Source organism: Papio anubis, chromosome 11 (genome assembly GCF_008728515.1).
Source record: "Papio anubis isolate 15944 chromosome 11, Panubis1.0, whole genome shotgun sequence".
Classification (NCBI taxonomy): domain Eukaryota; kingdom Metazoa; phylum Chordata; class Mammalia; order Primates; family Cercopithecidae; genus Papio; species Papio anubis.
In genome coordinates this window covers 10,793,946-10,812,836 of record NC_044986.1, presented here as the reverse complement: position 1 = coordinate 10,812,836, position 18,891 = coordinate 10,793,946, and the positions used below count along the sequence as shown (strand labels likewise).

Genomic DNA, 18,891 nt, shown 5'->3' with positions numbered 1-18,891 from the left:
TGTATTAGATCATAGAACTTATTTGGAGCTGGAAAGGATTTCGGAAACCGTCTAGCCTACCCCCTCGTCTTACCACTGAGGTAACTGAGGCCCAGGAAGGGGAAGTGGCTTGTGTTGGGTCCGGGACCACTTTTCATTTCTTATTTGAGCCAAAGCTTCCTTCTGTTGTCTGTCTCTGTTTCCCAAGTTCCCGTTGCATGGGTGCTGGGTATTGCTTGGAAGAACTGGCCTCTTCCTTGATACAGGGGCTCGTTCACTGTCACCTCCCTCCCTCACGTCTCTTCTGCCCCTCTGCAGCCCCAGGCCCTCCTCCTGCACCAGGGGGGCAGACTCAACCCGGGTGGGCACTGCCTCCTAGTCTGCGGCCAGAGGCTGGGAGGCTGGGGAGACTGAACAGCCCCGGCAGCTCCAGACATAACAACCTATGTTGAGGAGTCGGTGCAGGAAGCGAACCCAGCTGAGAAATCTGCGAAGGTCAGGACCGGAGCCAGACGCTTATCAAGAGGAAAGTTAATGGTGTTTTTGTGAACTGAGCAGTCAGCTGTTTCCCTGAAGATAATAATAGACACATCATGTTGGGCATTCAGGAGGCATCTAAAAAAAAATTGTGCAGTGGAATTGATTGGAAGCTTTTCCCTAATACATAAAATAGGCCAGAAAAGACTATCAAATGTAACAGCACCGATCAAACCCAAGCACTCACCATAGATCCAAGCAAGGACTGAAAAACACGAATTTTTTTTTTTTTTTTTTTTCCGCCAGTGAGTCTGAAAAGTGATTTTCAATGCCAGGCGCCTTTAAACATAGACAACATAAACAACAACATAGTTGTTCTGGAGAAGGCATCTTTTCCCAGTAAAGCCAAAGATGCAGATCTAGGCTGTGCTTGTGACTGACAGCACAGAGAGGGGTTCACAGCCAGCTGGCCAAGTGCCCCCCGAAAGCGCATTTCGAATCTGTTCTATTTGAGAGAGACTGTCTTAGCCTTGTTTGGGAAAGTCTTCCTCCTTCACTTCACCTGCCACAGACTTTTCCAGGCACCATCTGCTGTAGTCTTGGCCCAGTCCCTGCAACAGTTACTGCTGAAGGCACCCGGGACATGCAAGACGGGGGAGCAGCCTGAGGTCTGGCGTCCGGCAAGCTTTTCCCACTTGGAGCCGTCTGGGAGACTGTCCCGGAAAGAGAAGGGCTGCCAACACTTGGAAGTGCCAATGTGGACTGAAAGTTGAGGACAGGCTCCCGGCTCCCCCACCTCTTCCTCCTTGATTCATTAAAAGGAAAGAAAGAAGCCACACGAAACTCTCCTGTATTTCATTTATTTCTATACAAAAGACAGAGCGTGGTCATTCATCATTCAAATTTTAACCTTTTTAGACAAATAATAATTCCTGCTTGTGAATTCAGTGTATTTTAACAAGAATAGGTCTGAGGGCCATTGGCCATGGGAGACACCGAAGGCTGGCTTTCCTTAGATTTGCAGACAGTGGCCCTGATGGTGCATAGGGTTTCAGGTTTCCTTTAGACCTCAGCTGGCTGCCTGTGCCACCACTTAGCAATGCCACTGCCTTTCCTGTGCATTTTCTCTGCAGAGTTCGAGGAAATCCAGTCGCGCAGGCCCCTCTGCCCCCATGTCCCTGGCGCCCTGGAATGTGCAGTACCAGCAGCAGCGATTAGAATGGGGGTCTGGTTTCCCGGAATGTGCAAGGTCTCACTTCTGTTTCTGCTGCCTCCATGCCCCGGACCAGTGCTGGGCCGGGCTCTGGGCTGCAGCCATGGCTGACAAGTTTCCTTGGAATTTAATGGAGCGGGGCAGACAGCATGCAGCCACTCAAACTGAAAACTTGGGAAAGAAATGTGTGTTCTGGGGCAGCTTTGCTGCATTCTCTGGGCCGTACATGCTTCTTTTTCCTTTCCCCAGGCAACCCCTCTTGCAGACAGGAGGCCCCATCTCCTTTCGCTTCATGCCTCATTGGCCATTAGGAACCTTTTAAAATTGATTTCTCTCCTGACCCTCTGAGAGAACATAGTCCAAGTTCCCTGGAGGAAGAGGAAGCGCTCTGTGTTTCTCTGCAGTTCACGGCTCATTTAAATGCAGCCCACGTGCTGTCTCTCCCCACTCCTCTGCCTGCTCCCCTTGTGCTTCTCATGATCATTCTCAAATTTAGTGAGAAACCTCACAAAGGGAGTTTTTCTTAGGGAAAAGTCATCCTTGGCCTCCTGAACGTGGACCAGCCCCTCTCCCCAGCTGCACAGCATCAGGTTAGTTAACCACCTGCCTCCATCTGGGTCCTGTCTGGACAGGCCTACTCACACCTGCTGCAGGCGTCCGACTTGCCCTCAGGTGCCTGTGGCTGGTTCAGAGGGGTGGAGCCCACATTCCAGTCCTGACAGCTAAAGTTCAGCGGAGAGGACCCTGCATTCAGTGTAAAGATCAGTATTCCAGGTCCTCTCTTCCTGCCACCCAGAGACTGGCCGTTTGCAGGCACTCGGTCCCAGTTGCCCTGGGCCTGCAGCCCTTGCATTCTCTCTGCTTTGTCTCTGCTGTTGCACCCCTGCCCCATCACAGATGCAGGTTGGGGGACCTTCCGCTGGGAAGTGAGAGGCTGGGAAGTAAGAGGAGCACTAGAGGGATGGTTGAGCTCGCATCCAGCCTTGACTGCATTCGCTCTCCCCCGCCTCTCTGTAAAGGTGCTGAGCTGTGAGTGGAACCAAGTGGATGAGAGTGGCCCTGGGCACCTGCCGATAAGTTTCCCGGTGTGTCATTTTCTCCTGGGAGTCCCATCTGGATTTGGTTCTGGATTTATTTATTCAGCAAGTAGCCTCTTTGTAGTTACTTTTAATCTAGCCATGCTCGGGGCTGAAGGGGATGCCAAAGAAATATACGATGAGCCCCTCAGACAGCATAAAGGTGAAGATGAGGCCTCCAGCATGTACCCCCCAACATATACCCCAGGAAATTCTGGGTGTGACTGGATTTTGGACCTACCAAAAGCTGCTGGTGCCTGGAGGATGGGGCCCCGAGGCTGGACCTCACTCCTGCTGGGTTGCTGGTCTGGGAAAGTACTGATGGCAGCTGAGGAGTGCGTCCCAGACTTTACTGAGCCATTCCCAAAGATTATTTCAAGTTCTCCTGGCCCCGCACTGGAGGCCTGCGGTGCTGGCCTTCTTTATTTACAGTTTCTGACTGGTGTCTAGAAGCCTTGCCAGACAGAGTGGCAGTGTGTCTGCAGGCGACCAGGAGAAATGTCCCAGGCTTTAGGGCAGGACTGAGCATATAGCGGTGGGGGCCCAGCAGGCAGTCTCCTGGACAGTTACTTCTCCTTGTCCTTACATGGTCGGGAGGTTGCTGCCTGGCTTTTCAAGCAAGGATGGAGCATGCTATCCATGGGCCTTAATTTCCAACCTCTGCATGATGCATTTTGTGCTCTTGCCTTTGAAAGAACTTTTTTATTTTCTTGTCACTTATGCCCAAACCCACATGGCAGAAGGAAGGGAGGCTGGGACAGGGGAGGCGATGAGCTGCCGCTGACGGACCTGCCCAGTTTCTTAGCTCATCCCGGCCTCCATCCTGGTGAGCAGACACTGGCCCAATCCAGCCATATTTTTGGCTGAGTTTCTGTCTTCACATCTCATCCTTTCCCTGGGATCCTGGCAATTGTTGGTACTGGGTTGTATTCTTATTTGTAATCTTTAAAGTAGGAGTACCTTTGCTGGTATTTAAAGTGGAGGAAATCAGGTGAAGAGTCATAAGTGATTTGCAAGCTGGGAGAGACATTAGAATGTAAATGTGAGGAAGCGTCAGCATGAGGGGCTTGCCTGGGCTGCACAGCTTGCCTTGCCTGGAGCATGCACTGTTCTGGCATTGCAGGGAGGATGGCTACCTTGCCTCCCTGCAGGTGGGGGACTGTGTCAGCCCCTGCAGACTGCTCCTGGGCTCCTGGGTTTGACCAGATTAAGGCAGCATCTCCAGTAGCACCGGAGCAGCTCCTGAGACGCTTTTCTGTGCTAAATCTGGATTTTGGGTATTAAATCAAATGAATTTGTAATGCAGTCACACATTGCCCTGTGTTCAAAAGGGTGCCGCACCTGTTTTAATGCTCTGCTATTGCTCCCTTGGGAGTCTTAATAATTTTTGAACAAAGGGCCCCACATTCTCATTTCGCACTGGGCACTGCATATTATGTAGCTAGTCTTGAATCTAGGACAGTGCATTAAAATGCCATTGATTGGATCAATCTGCTCTTACAACTGATTTGAATTTTGGGAACATGCTGTTCCCTGTGAATAAAGGAGGATTCATTTCTTTTCCCTCGAATACACTGCGTTCTGTTTTCCAAATTAGCTCTACTTATCAACTCTGCTGAGAAATTGGAAGGCGGGATTGTTCTGGCTGGAAGGGAAGGTTAGATTGTTAATCCTGCGTCCTGGCCCTGATCTCACAAAGTGTGAAGCATGTTCCCACAATGATGTGGGCTGCAGGGGGCTGGAGGCTGGCTGAGAAGGTGGGGACCAAGGAGGGAGGCCAGCCTGGGAGCCAGACAGATGGGGTCAGGCTCTCGCTTTTGCCACTCGCCAGCTCTGAGGCTTTGGGCAACATGATTTAATTCTCTGATCCTTGTTTTTTTCATCTTTCTGTAGACTGGTGATAAGATGCACCCTGCAGGCTTGCAGGAAAAATTAGAGATAACATTTGTGCCTATTATTGGGCTTGACATATAGTAGATGCTATGCAATAAATAGGTCCTGTTATTCTTATTGATAATATTATTTTATTGTCAACATTGAAGGTTGGGTGGGATTTGACTAGCTGGGGGGGAGGAGAATGAGATCATCCAGGCCGGAAGGAAAAGAGGCATGAATGCAGGGGGATGGGGTGAAGCACTTTGGAGGTGTGGGGAGAGGTCTGCAGGGTGGGAGTGTGCATTAAGCAGTTCTGGGGAGAGTGGAGGCATCAGTGCCACATGGCAAATGAGAGGGAATCGTGGGCCCGAGGAGATGGAGATGGCTGTGGGGATCCTGCAGGAAGTTTATGTGCCCCAAAGTGGCATTGTCAGTTAGGGGGAGACACTGAAGACAGAGGTGAGGCCTGCCTGAATTAGCGCGGAGTGGGATTCTTGGAAGCTTCAGAAGCTTGAGAAGAGCCACTTGGAGGTGTTGAAATGTACCTGGGAGGGATGTGGGGACCTGGCTCTGGTCTGAGAGCTGGGAGACGGTAACCCAGGTGGCCTTGGCCTTGAAGATGGGGCATGATATTTAGTGCTTTATGTGCAGTCTCACCTAGGACTCCCAAGCCCTGTGGAGTAGGTGATATAAGCTCCGTGTTACAGAAAGGGAGACTGAGGCTCAAGCAGGGACAGGCACGGTCTGAAGTCACACAGCTGTAAGGGGCAGAAGTGGGCATGGAGGCATTAACTTAAAGCCGAAAGGTGTGACCTTCCTTAGGGTGGCTGGCCCCACGGGGCATGTGTGTGGATTGGAGTACAATTTGGTGTTCCCACCCATCCCAGATGCTCTGCGTTTATGAACCCAAGTTGCCACATCAGGGCAGGCGAGGGCAGGAAGCTCTACAGGGAGAAGGGACAAGGGACAGAGCCAAGAATGGGGGCAGGGCCCCAGGGTCTCGTGCAGGGACAATGAAGGGAGTTGGCACACGTGGGTTAGCTGCTGGACAGTGTGGGGAGAGAGCTGGCCTGGGAGTCTAATGGGAATGCCAGGGAAAGCTGCCTTGGTCCCCTAAAGTGAAGCCCCCATGCTGGCCACGGAGTGTTGGTGACTGAGGGTCCTTGCTAGCTGTCTGGCCAAGGCAGTGTGTCCTATAGGTGTAGCTCTGGTGTCCTGCTGGCATGGCGTGAGTGCCCCTCATGCTGAGAGCCAGCCCTGTGCTCTGGAGGGAGGTGGTGGGAGGAGGAGGGACAGTAGGAAATTGCCACCTGAGCAGGAATTGCCACCTTCTCCCACTGGCAGGTCCAGGTTTTATGGAATCTGAAACTTGTACCATTCAGGATACTCTCTTCAAGAAAAAAAAAAAACCCTTAAAATTATGAATATAACATTAGGGATGAAACTATTATTTATATAGATTGAAAAGAGAAAATGCCCAAAATGACAAACTTCAGAAAATATACCAATACTGCAAACATCACAAAATCCAGAAAAACAAGATTAAAAAAAACTAACTGCTGAACACTCCTTCATTTTGAAAATGTCCCTATCTCCTCCTCTATTTTTTGGCTGTGAACTCTGCTCACCTTTTCACATGACAATGCTTTTGTAATATTTCCTAAAGAGAAAATAGAATAATTTATTATTACTTTTATTATTTTTTGGATTATTGTTATGATCAAGTCAATATTTTTCTGCTACCCACACACTCACTGTCTTCTGTACAACCTCTGGCCTGCACCAGGGGAACCAGCAGGGTGAGCAGTAGGGTGTCCCTGGAGACCACACATATAGCAGGATAGACACAGCAATTTAACTAGACACAGAAGGGACTTCAAAGCACACAAATGTATCTCATTTAACCCAAACAAAATGATTATCCAGTTTTACTTTTCCCTTAGCCTCTTCCCCCAAATGCCGGCAGCCACCCTGATGGGATAGATGTGTGACAGAGGGCAGGAGACCGTGGCCTCAACCAGCTGCAGCTTCACTCTTTCAATTCTACATACTCTCTACAAGCCGTGATGATAGCACTTTGCTAGGGCCCCTCACAGGGCAGATGGAGGGCTCCATGCTGAAGCTTTGTGGATGTTTGCTGTCTATCCACTTCTGCTCCTTGTGCCTATGCAGGGATTCAGGCCCAACCACTGCAGAGAGCCCAAGAGCATCAGGCTCCCAAACTGTCATGGTTGGTGGCACCTTTAGTAGTTGATACGGTTTGGTTGTGTCCTCACCCAAATCTCATCTTGAATTCCTACATGTTGTGGGAGGGACCTGGTGGGAGGTAATTGAATCATGGGGGCAGGTCTTTCCTGCACTGTTCTCATGACAGTGAATAAGTCTCCCAAGATCTGATGGCTTTGTAAAGGAGAGTTTCCCTGCACAAGCTCTCTCTGCCTTCTGCCATCCATGTAAGATGTGACTTGCTCCTCCTTGCCTTCTGTCATGATTGTGAGGCTTCCCCAGCCACGTGGAACTGTAAGTCCAATTAAACCTCTTTCTTTTGTAAATCACCCAGTCTCAGGTATGTCTTTATCAGCAGTGTGAAAATGGACGAATACAGTAGTGCAGTCATTTCTTCATGGTCCTCCGTAAGGCCAAAAAATACCCAACAGTTCCGTTGATCAATTAGTGAGGTCCAAACAATTTGATAAGTATTTGTGTCCCTACAACACAGTGGTCGTTAAAAAAAGACATTTTAATTTCATTATTCAATAAGCATGATTACTTATGAATGGGATGTGTGCACCTGTTGGGTGTCACATGACCTTTCAAATCTTGGAATCAGTTTGGACACCACCATCCCCATTTCCAGTTCAACACTGATTTTTGTGTGGTACATTCTTTTTGTCACAGTGACTGCCAGAAATCCAACTTCATATGGACTCATGAAAAGAGATGCAGTGTGATCTGATTTCGAAACTATGATTGATCTAGAGTTAGTTTACAAGGTGTCTAACAGTGATCCCGTATCACTGTATTTCCCCAGAAAACCTGAAATATCGATGAATTTTCTGTGGTACTCTGGGGTCCCTTGGGGCAGACTATGGGAACCATGGCATTAGAACCATAAGGACACGATTCTGGCTTCTTCCTGCCTCAGATCTAGTCTTTACCTGGCATTTTTGCCTTAAAGATGAAAGCAGCATACATTTTGATGTATCTAAAGCACATATTCGGCCAGGCATGGTGGCTGACACCTGTAGTCCCAGCACTTTGGGTGAGGCGGGCAGATCACAAGGTCGGAAGTTCGAGACCAGCCTGACCAACATGGTGAAACCCCGTCTCTACTGAAAATACAGAAAATAGCTGGGTGTGGTGGTGGGTGTCTGTAATCCCAGCTGCTGAGGAGGCTGAGGCAGGAGAATCACTTGAACCCAGGAGGCAGAGGTTGCAGTGAGCCGAGATTGCACCACTGCACTCCAGCCTGGGGGACACAGCCAGATTCTGCCTCAAAAAAAAAAAAAAAGCACATATTCCACTTTGTGCTTATTCTTTTGAGAGAAACACAGATAAAAGTCTATCCTTTAATTCATACTCCCCATACTGTGATTTTCATTTTTACTGCAACAAATTGTGTTAAGTGTGATAATGAATGTCAAACACTTAACGCCTTGCTCTTTTCAGTAACATGAAATATTGGAGAGTAATGACTGAAGCTTACCTGCACTGCGTGTGTCTCTTTTCTTCCTCCTTGAAGGAAGTTGTTGAAAGTTGTGAAGAAGTATTATGTGTAAAACTCCAGGGATGATGTGCTTCAAGGAAGCAACATCTATGAAGTTGTGTGCTTGACTAGTAGTTTATAAAGAGGGAAGACGAATCATTTATTATATTGGGATTGAATCCTGGCAATTTTTAAACTATAAAGTTACAGGAAATGTTGGCTACTCTTAACGGGCCATTTATTGTGTTAAATATCAGTAATGATAAATATTTACTAGGTAAGTGGAAAGATCCATCTCTATAAATTGTTGTAACTTACCATTTTACGAATCTTAGTTACTCAGTTTTTCTGTTTAAAAATGAAATCATGTAGCACTGTATAAGTCATTCAGTTTTTTCTTTTGGAGAATTACTCTGGATTGTCTAGGCTCTGTGTTCTCCACATATATTTTAGAAATAGTTTGTGAATTTCTACAAAAAATCCTGCTCGGAATTTTCACTGGGAGTATGCTTAATCTATGGGTCAATTTGTGAGAAATTGATAGCTTAACAATAGCGAATCTTCTGATCCACAAGTGTGGTATTTCTCTCCATTTATTTAGGTCTTCTTTATTTTGATAGCGTTTTGTAGCTTTCAGTGTACAGATCTTGCAAATATCTTGTTAAATATTTCCCTAATTATTCGATATTTATTTTTGATGCTGTTATAGTTATATTTTAAAAATTTTGATTCCAATTATTGCTAATACATAGAAATGCAATTATTTATTGACCTGTTATCCTGTGACATTGACAAACGCAGTCATATATTCGTAGATTTCTAGAATTTTTCTACATAGACTATCATATATATCATCTGCAAATAAAGACAGTTTTACATTTTCCTTTCCAATCTCGATGCCTTTTCTTTCTTTCTCATCCCTCATTGTGTGGTCCATTACTGAACGGCAGCCAGTTCCAGCTTTCTGTTCAATAAAGGAGCAGTTAAAAGGGCCAGGCCTTGACCTTGCTGGAGGCTTCCCATCCTCATTGCCTTCTGCTTCCTCAGTTCTGGCTTAACAGAACAGTGTGGGGAGGAGGCATGATCCTTACCTACTAGGGCATTACAATGGCCTTCTTCAGGTTGGTTGATTCATCAGGTTTAAGTGCTCACCTGGGCTGCAGTCAGGCTAGATTATCTGCTGACCTTGCCCTGTCTCCTTTCTGTAGTGGGGTACCCTTGTAAGCTAGGGAGAAGAGATACAGGTGAAGGCTGGAAAAACCAGCCTGCCACACAGCTTCCCTGGATCATACCCTCGCAGTGATATGACGACACTGTTAGGAGGAGCGGAGGTGGCTGAGTGGGTCTCCAGACACCTCCCTTTACCTCTCTGCTGTGCCACTGATGTGTGACGTGCTTGCACCTATACAGAGCTGCCACTGAGCAGCACCGTGGCCAGTCCTGTGGATTTTCTTCTTTCTAAATTGTATGCCATGGCTTGATCAAACATTTCATATACAGTAGATCATGAAATCAGCATAGAAAACACATTGAGGTAGATGGTGTTACCACATTTTATGGATGAGGGGCTAACACTTGGAGAAGTGAGGTAACACGTCCAAGGCCACACCATGTGAGCACCATGCTGAGGGTCACACTCTGGTCCATCTGAGGCCAGAGACTGTGCAAAGCCTTCTCCTCATGCTGAGTGGCCTGGACGCCCCCACCCTCTTTCCCCTGAACCCCTTGGAGAGTGGGCAGTGGCAGAACCAACCTGGGCCCATCTATGGGGATTCTCCATTGGGATTGACCCGTCTGGAAGGAAGACAGTTGACCCACAGTTAAGATCACAGCAGATGGGCCAGCCAGCGTTTCTGTAGAACATCAGGCAGTGGCCACTCCATCTAGTTTCATGGATGAGCCTTTTTAATAGAACGGGAATCTAACTGAACCAAGCTGCTTTTAGACACACTTTTATTCCTCACTCTGAAATGGCATTTGGACAAGCCAAATATTTCTTCTTCTTTCAGTTGACATTTTGTCCATCTTTGAACAGTTAGTTGATGTTTCTTCTGTTTAGTTATTTCTGTTCTATTTTCCTGTTGCCACTGGTCCACCCAGGGATGGTAAGAATGGAAGTCAATGGTTGCTTTTTCATCTGAGATGCGTCACGAAGGCTCAGTCAGGCTGTCATATGGTCTGTGCTCCCACTGCTCCTTCTTTCTGTTTCCTCATCTACAGAATTTGGAGAGTCCTGGACCTGATCTCAAATTTCACATGTTCTTTATCTTCCTGTAGCACGCTGGGGAGAGGGAGAGACAGGGATTCCATCACAGAAGGTTGCAGCTGGAGCAGACTTCACAGCTCATTCTAGAGGCATTTGGTCCATCTTCACAGCTCATTCTAGAAGCATTTGGTCCATCTTACAGATGAGGAAATGGAGGCTGCCCAGGGGACTGAGGCTGGAACTGGGCCTTCCAGTGGCCAGGCCAGATCCTCCTTGGTCTCCCTTGTTGCTTTCCTGGTGGGCAGACCCTGGAGCCACTTTCTGTGACTGTATGAGAAGGCAACTGCCCAGCAAAATCCATCTTCAATCCATCTTCATTTTTGCCTCTGGCGTGGGCAGATTCTCCCATACCTAATTCGGGAAGCCAGAAAGAGGAAGTCAGTTAATGATCCTTGGTGGGAAGGCGCTAGTAATGGTCCTTCTCGTGAGTTTCTGAAACACCACGCTGTCTCTGTGTTGCTGGCCCGGCCAGAGTTAAACCTCTTCTTGGCCTTTCCCCAGGAAGCTGGTCTGAGGAAGCCCAGATGCGTTTGTTTACAGCTGTCTCTGGTGACGTTCGCCAGGCTCTGTGTTCAGAAGGAACATTTCCATTCCCTTATTTACACCTCCCACTGGAGTGCTCGAGGAGACACACCAATTATTTCCAACTACCTAGAAACCTGGGAGGGTAGCAGATCTGTAGGGGGCCAGTGTTGAAGCGAGAAGCTGTAAATCTGGTGACACTGTGGGCTTGGGAGGGCTTGCCTGGATCTACCTGTTACTTATACTCTCTATTAAGAAATTTTAGTGTCCATGGAGAAGTTATTTAAAGTCTGCGAGCCTCAGTTTCCCCATATATAATATGGGAAGGATACCTGATTTTCCTGTTCCACAGGAAGGTAGAAAAAATTAAATTAAGGCAGCTGATGAAAGGGTTTTGAAAGCAAAAATAATAATATGATACTGTCCTGAATTTGTTAAATTATTCCTCCTAGTAGTTGCGGATCTTTCTCTGTACCTTAGAAAACCATGCTATGTAAAAAGAGATGATTCCAATCTTTAAATAAAGCAGCTCAGAGGTCAGGGGCCAGGACAGAAGGGGGCCCTTTGTTCACAGATGTGCTCTCACTTCCGAGAAAGCAAGCGTGGGAGAGGCAGGTGGTCCTCCAGATGTCCCTGTGCCCCGTGGTGTCAAGTTGGGTTACTATGGCCCCTCGTGACCCAGCGTGGTAGGGATGTGGGAGCCAGTGGGTATGAAACTGTGATGGGTCACAAGAGGGCTGGGACGTCTCACAGCTTCTACTTACAGCCTAGAGCCTGGGGAAGAGCTGCCACCCTAGTGGTGAGAGAGGCACGTATGTGAGTGTGTGTGTGTGTTTGTGTGTGTGCATTTGTATGTATATATGTGTGACTCTGTGTGTATGTGCACATCTGTGAGTATATTAATTGTGTGGAAGTGTGTATAGGTGTTTATGTGACAGTCTGTGTATGAGTGTGGGTGTATGTGTGGGTGTGTTTATGTGTGTACGTGTGTGGGTGTGTATGCATAGTGTGTATGTGTGAGTTTGTGTGTGTGTGCCTGTGCATCTCTGTGTGTATATGCATGTGTGTTAGGGGCAGGCACACAGGCCTGTTGGTAAATGAGACACAAAATACCTACAAAATGCAAAATATGAGACAGGAAATACAAGCCACAGTTATTCATTTTTCAACGCAACAGACATAAGATTACCATGTGAAATTGCTGTGAAAGTTTCCAAAAGCTTCCTGTCAATTCGTAGCGAGCAGCTAACAAAGGAGTGCGGGTCCCTGGAGCCTGCTTGTGCAGCGCTGAGCTACTCCAAGGGGGAAGAATGGGGTGCATGGCTCTTAGCTGCAGACCATCCTGGAAGCCCTCCAGCCTGCTTGAGCAGACTTGTTAAGAGGTAGCAGCAGGTGGCAGAGATTAGGAGCTGGAGTAGTAGGCTAAGGGTGCACTTCCAGGGACACACTGCCTCTGCCACCACCCGTGCCACCAAAATGGGAGCCCAGAACCCTGAATCTCTAGCAGCCTGTTTCTGAATCAGTTACCTTGGGTGTGTGCCTCTGGTCGACGGAAACTAACTTTTAGCCCTGCTGGGTGAGAGCCTCACATTGGGACATGTGACAGCTTTGTTGAAAGTAGCTTTGGAAACGCCCACCACGTGGGGCCACTCACTGTAGTATAAACGGTCATGCACCACTGAGTGACAGGGATACGTTCTGAGAAATGCATCGTTAGGCGATTTCATCACTGTGGGAATGTTACAGAGTGCGCCTATCAAACCTAGATGGCATAGCCCACTACACACCTAGGCCAGATGGTAGAGCCTGTTGTTTCTAGGCTGCATGCCTGTACAGTAGGTTACTGTACTGAATACTGTAGGCAGATGTAACAATGGTGAGTATTTGTGTATCCAAACATAGAAAAGGTACAGTAAAAACAATGGCGTTATGGTCTGCGGTTGGCTGAAATGTTATGTGGTGCATGACTGTAGGTATAAAGCATTATGGTCGTTTGATTTTCCTCTTTTTCTCACCCACAGTCTTAAGGCACCTCTTATGCCTTTTGTCTGGGATGTCCCGGGCAGGGTTGGAATGTGTGGTTAAGGCATGGTGGAAACTGCTTTGGGGACGGACGATGGCCTCAGCTTGCCTTGGGGTGTCAGTGGGAAAGATAGGAGCTGCCCCTTTGCCTTCATGTTTCTTCGTAATAATCTCAGATCTACCCATCTGGTGAGCCTCTCCTAGAGAAAAGCCCGGTGCTCCTTCGCTCCTGCGGTGTTTCTCAGGAGGGTTCCTTCTTTGTAATGGTGGGGACTCAGGGAAGGGACGCAGGCAGAGGGTGATACCACATCACAAAGGGACCCTTGGCTGGGTGCGGTGGCTCACGCCTATAATCCTAGCACTTTGAGAGGCTGAGGCAGGTGGATCACCTGAGGTCAGAAGTTTGAGACCAGCCTGGCCAACATGGTGAAACCCTGTCTCTACTAAAAATACAAAAATTAGTCAGGCATGGTGGTGGGTGCCTGTAATCCCAGCTACTCAGTAGGCTGAGGCAGAAGAATCGCTTGAACCCGGGAGGTGGAGGTTGCAGTGAGGCAAGATTGCGCCATTGCACTCCAGCCTGGGCAACAGAGCGTGACTCCATCTCAAAAAGAAAACAAACAAACAAACAAACAACAACAAAAAAAACTTGGGCCATCAGCTTCTTGGAAAGGCTGGTGTGAGGTAGAAGCATTTGCTGGTGCCTCTGCTCGACACCAGAGCAGAGGTGATTTTGTGGTGACTCTGTTGAGAGCAGAGAACCTGAGCAAAGAGGTTATCATGAGTGGATTTTACTGCCTTACCTGGGTGGGCATTCCCTTGGGAGTTTGATGGACATTTGCAGCTGAGCCCAGGTGGGGGAGTTGTGCTCACTCCGCCTTCAGAATTCCAAAGGCTGAGCATGCATTTTGGCTTCCTCTAACCCATGTCTTTCTCTAGGTGACCACAGCAGAGTATCATTAAGTATCTATTCTTTGCTTTTGTTCTCAGGGCAGGAAGATCCCAATAGTTTGCGCCATAAATATAACTTTATTGCGGACGTGGTGGAGAAGATCGCCCCTGCCGTGGTTCATATTGAATTGTTTCGCAAGTAAAGAGAGCCTTCCTTTTTCCTATAACCTCTGAAGCTTTCACCGCCACTAGCAAAACATGAGAGCTATTTTCGAGATACATTAAAGTGTTAAAGTGTCACTGAATATCTTCCTACTTTAAGATAAGTGTGTCTCCCTTCGAACATTTGCCCTATTCGACTCTATGAATCTACAGTCTTAACCCTTCTAAATGTTTAAAGAACCTCGGGCTCTGAAGAGATTCCCTAAGAATATTTTGTAAGTGGAATTGTTTGATGCATGCAAAAAATTGGCAGGTTGTTGAGTTTTTAAATGTTAAGCCCGATATATAAAGGAGCGATTGCTAGGTGTGTGTTACTGTTGCAGAACCCATTCATTAATCAATGTGTTGAAGCGCTCATTTTAAGGTGCTGCAGGCTTAAGTGTGTACTCCTTTGGATTTTAGGCTTCCGTTTTCTAAACGAGAGGTGCCAGTAGCTAGTGGGTCTGGGTTTATTGTGTCGGAAGATGGACTGATCGTGACAAATGCCCACGTGGTGACCAACAAGCACCGGGTCAAAGTTGAGCTGAAGAATGGTGCCACCTATGAAGCCAAAATCAAGGATGTGGATGAGAAAGCAGACATTGCACTGATCAAAATTGACCACCAGGTGAGTATGTTTTCGCCTGCAGAGGTGAGTTCTCAGATGCCCTGGAACACCCTTGGCAAAGGCACCAGAGCTCTCTGATTGCGGGTGATTCTCAGGGGGCACTGAAGCCAGTCTAAACCAGTCACAGGAGGGCCTTGAGGAGACGCTGAGTATGGCCTGGGCGTGTGGGAGAGGCAGGGGCTCAGGAGAGCTTCTGTAAGGAGCCAGATAAAAGTTTTTAAAATAATGTTTTAAATGTTTATCAAAGAAAGCAATAGAGTTGTAAAGAAATTAGTAGGTAAGTTGTGAAAATTGAGTCTCCTTCCCATTCCCGATCCTGTGGCAACCCTTGTTACAGATTTTATTTATCCTCCACAGATACGTCATGCATTCACAGTGAACATAGAATTTACTGGGGTTTAGACTGAGCCATCCTTAACTTGTCAACAGTTACTTTGAAAACAAACCAGCTCTCCCAAATTGGGGTTTTGCAGGGTAATGAGGTGTGTTTCAGAACAATATTCCATACTTTATATGTCTTGGAAACCTTGAGTTAAAACAGAGCTAATGGATTTCTTCTTCCCAGACCTTCTCAGAGCTTTTAGTATGCTAGTGTGCACGTGGCTTGCCTACAAAAGGGTGTTGACTGAACTATTTGCCCAAATTATAATCATTTGAGTATACAGCTTTTTTTTGGAGGGGGGAGGGGCAGAACTGAGCCATACCAAGATCAATCTGGCAAATGCTGTATTTGAAAATGCTTTCTATTTAAATATTCTCTTTGCAATCATTTTTGCTGTTGATTTGCTTAGCAAAGTCTTCATGTCTGGGACAATATCCATTTCTTACTGACTCATCAAAAACCCCCACTCGACACTTTGATGAGAGAGGTTTTGTTTGCTGTGTGGCATGTTCAGTGAAAGCGTGGTTTCTAGTTTCTTCACATCCTTGTAATTTTCTGGACTTCAGATGGAGGGAACAATCAGAGGAGGTTGGAATCCTGCCTCTGGCCAAGGAAAAGACCAGAGACTGAGCCAGTTGGGGTCTCTTGTCCAGCCCTCTGCTTGGACCCTTTACCTGGGTGTGGGCTGAGTAATTCCAGACAAACGTAGAATTAATCAGGCTATTTGTGCTGTTGGATGGCATGCTGGGTACATCTCCTTCTGGAAACAGCTCTGCGTGTGCTGTTTGGGTGGTAGGATTCTGGGTCTCCTCTGTCTTTTTATGGCATCAAGTTGCTGCCCAGCCCAGGCTCCTTTACGGCCAGTCTTCAGAAAACCACCAGCTAACACATTTACAACCCTCCTTCCCCGATGTTCCTATAACCTCTCTATGGCCGGGTGGCCATGCACGGCCAAAGAGGCTCAGGGTAGATATAGGGTCTGTGTCCGGTGTGTGTAACTGGCCTTGAGTGAGGCTGCAGTTGTGTGTTATTTCTATTAGGTCACTGTGGAATTTCTAGCAACAACTAATCTTTCAAAGTGTGTTTATTGGTCACAGGATCATTGGGCCAGCCTCTGCCTTCGTTCTTTTTCACCTAATCTGCATAATAGCTGTATTATCCCCATTTTAGAGAAGAAGAAACAGGGACTCAGAGAAGTCTAGTAACCTGTCTGAGACCACACAGCAAACACGTCATGACCCTGCCCTCCTAAGGCAGCCAGGCTACTGCTCCCAACGTGTCCAAGCCCATGGCTATTGCTGGAGGGATACAGGCTGGCCCCATGGAATGATGGGACAGCTTGACCTTAAACAGCCCATGGAAAGGTGGGTGCATCTGGTTTAGGAACAGGCTGCTAGAAAGGCATCCAGGATGTGGTAGTCTCACCGGAAGGAGCCAGTCAGAATAGCACAGCCTGTGGCCACGCGTGGGGCCTGTTCAGCCTCACAGAGCCTTTGGGAGGCAGCCAGCAGCAGGGCATGAGCTGTGTGCAGGCAAGGCGCTGGCCTGGACACCGCCCCCACTGAGTAACTTCGTGTTTGGAATGCGTGGGCACATACCGTGCAGCTGCTTCTGGCCGGCGGATATTCTTTTCCAATTTTGAGCCAAGGTGGAGACTGTCTCCTCGTGTCATCCCTGGCATGTCCTGGCAAGACACGAACGATCTCAATAGACAAGCTTTGCAGAGTGCGTCTGACCTGACTCCTGCTGTCCTGGGAGCTGAGCTCTTCAGCCAGCAGCGTGCTGTTTGACATGTGTTTCAAGTCCCCCAAGAAAAGGTGCTTGAAATTTAAAATTGAACTGATGTGGCTTTTCTAAATGGAATTGGAAATGAAAGGATATTAAATTGCAGACAACCACACAAAAGACTGGTTTCCACTGACTAAACTGCTTTTTTTTGCTGATAGTAGTTGGAAGTAGGGAGAGTAACAGCATCTCTTCCAGCTCTTTCTCTTTTGTTCCCTTGTTTTGATGATGGGTTATTTCGGGGGAGGCTCTGGCTGGCCTTGCTTTGTGTCACCTTAGGGATAACAAAGAGGATGAAAGAGATCAGGAAAACAGAGAAGGCAGAACAGAACCAGCAGAAACTGTGCTTGAGGAATGAAAATCACCTACATGGCTCCTTGTCGTATGAGACTGTGGCCCAGCCTCCCCCAAAGCCACTGAAGAGTAACCCAGTGAAGCTGGTGAGACTGCCTGCCGCGTCCATGGGCCCAGTGACTAGCTTGGCGGCTTATCATCTGGGCCCAGTGACTAGCTTGGCGGCTTATCATCTGGGCCCAGCTCCTCCCCTGGCATCCTGATTTCACTTGGAGGGTCCTCCATTGTCCTTCATAAACGTGTTTATTTTATTTTTTTTATTTTTTGAGACAGAGTTTTACTGTTGCCTAGGCTGGAGTGCAGTGGTGCAATCTCCGCTCACTGTAACATCCACCTCCAGGGCTCAAGTGATTTTCCTGCCTCAGCCTCCTGAGTGACTGGGGCCACAGGCACGCACCACCATGACTGGCTGATTTTTGTATTTTTAGTAGAGACAGGGTTTTGCCATGTTGGCCAGGCTGGTCTCAAACTCCTGACCTCAGGTGATCCACCTGCCTCAGCTTCCCGAGGTGCTGGGATTACAGGCGTGAGCCACTGTGCGTGGCTATAAATGTGATATTCTTGAGACTTTCAGTGAAATAAAAATTACCATGGACATCTGTGGTCATTGTCCACTTGCCACCCACCTACCCCCCTTACTGGCAGCAGCAGCCAGCATTTCACATCTCCGTCATCGGACAGCGTAGGTGGGCCCATCAGTCATGGTGTCCTACCCTCTGGTGCCAAGGAGCGGACACATGACCAAGTTAGGGCAAGCAGAGGCTCCCCCTGGAACTGCAAAGTGAAGCTGGATGTCACCCACAGAGACTAACATGGTGAAGCTGCTGTAGGCCCTGCTCTTGAGACCCCAGCACTGTCTGAGTTCTTGCACTTTCTGAGTCCAGTTTCATATCTGCTTTTCCTCCCGTTCTTGGAGCTCCCCTCACATCTCCAGTGGCTTGAAGTTGCCAGAGATGTTTCTGGGCTTGTGACCAAATGACTCCTTTTCTGCTTCTCACTGCTGAGCAGGCACATGTGCGCTCACTTTGCCTGCTGAGTCTTGGGACCTGGAAGAGCTCTTGGGAGACGCTCATGGAGCAGGCCCCTCTTGCCAGCCCTGCTGACTCCCTCCAAGCAGGAGAGGAGAAGCCCTGGCTGGGCATCCCTTAATGTGCTTCTGCCCAAATCTGAAACTCCTCTTTCCTTGGGACCCACGACCGTGGCCAGCCTGCCTGGGGAGGGAATCCCAGCTGCAGAAAGTCGGGACAGTGTGCGTGTAAACATGTTAATAGAAAGCAGCTTTGAGGGCAAACTAGTTCAGCTTTAGTTACAAACTCTTTCCAAATGTGTTTGACATGAGCCACTGCCAGTGTGCAGCATATGTCAAGCTTTCATCCAATGGTGGCATTTTGTCCCAGTGGGTTTTTTTTTCCTGAGCAGTTTGGGGCAGGGGTGGGGAGAGGGAGAGAGAAAAGTAAAAAGAGAGCAGTTTGGTTTCTTCAGGCTGGAGTACAAGGTAGAGATAATGGGATGTG

The 18,891-nt window shown here is 47.9% G+C and overlaps 1 protein-coding gene across 1 annotated transcript in view; it reads left to right on the top strand.

The window, feature by feature from the left end:
- HTRA1 (HtrA serine peptidase 1) overlaps nt 1-18,891 on the top strand; it is a 52,820-nt gene that overhangs the window by 12,464 nt on the left and 21,465 nt on the right. The window contains exons 2-3 of the mRNA XM_003904368.3: nt 14,127-14,226; nt 14,652-14,856. Of these exons, the coding sequence (XP_003904417.3) occupies nt 14,127-14,226; nt 14,652-14,856 (305 nt within the window). The remainder of the gene's footprint in view (nt 1-14,126; nt 14,227-14,651; nt 14,857-18,891) is intronic.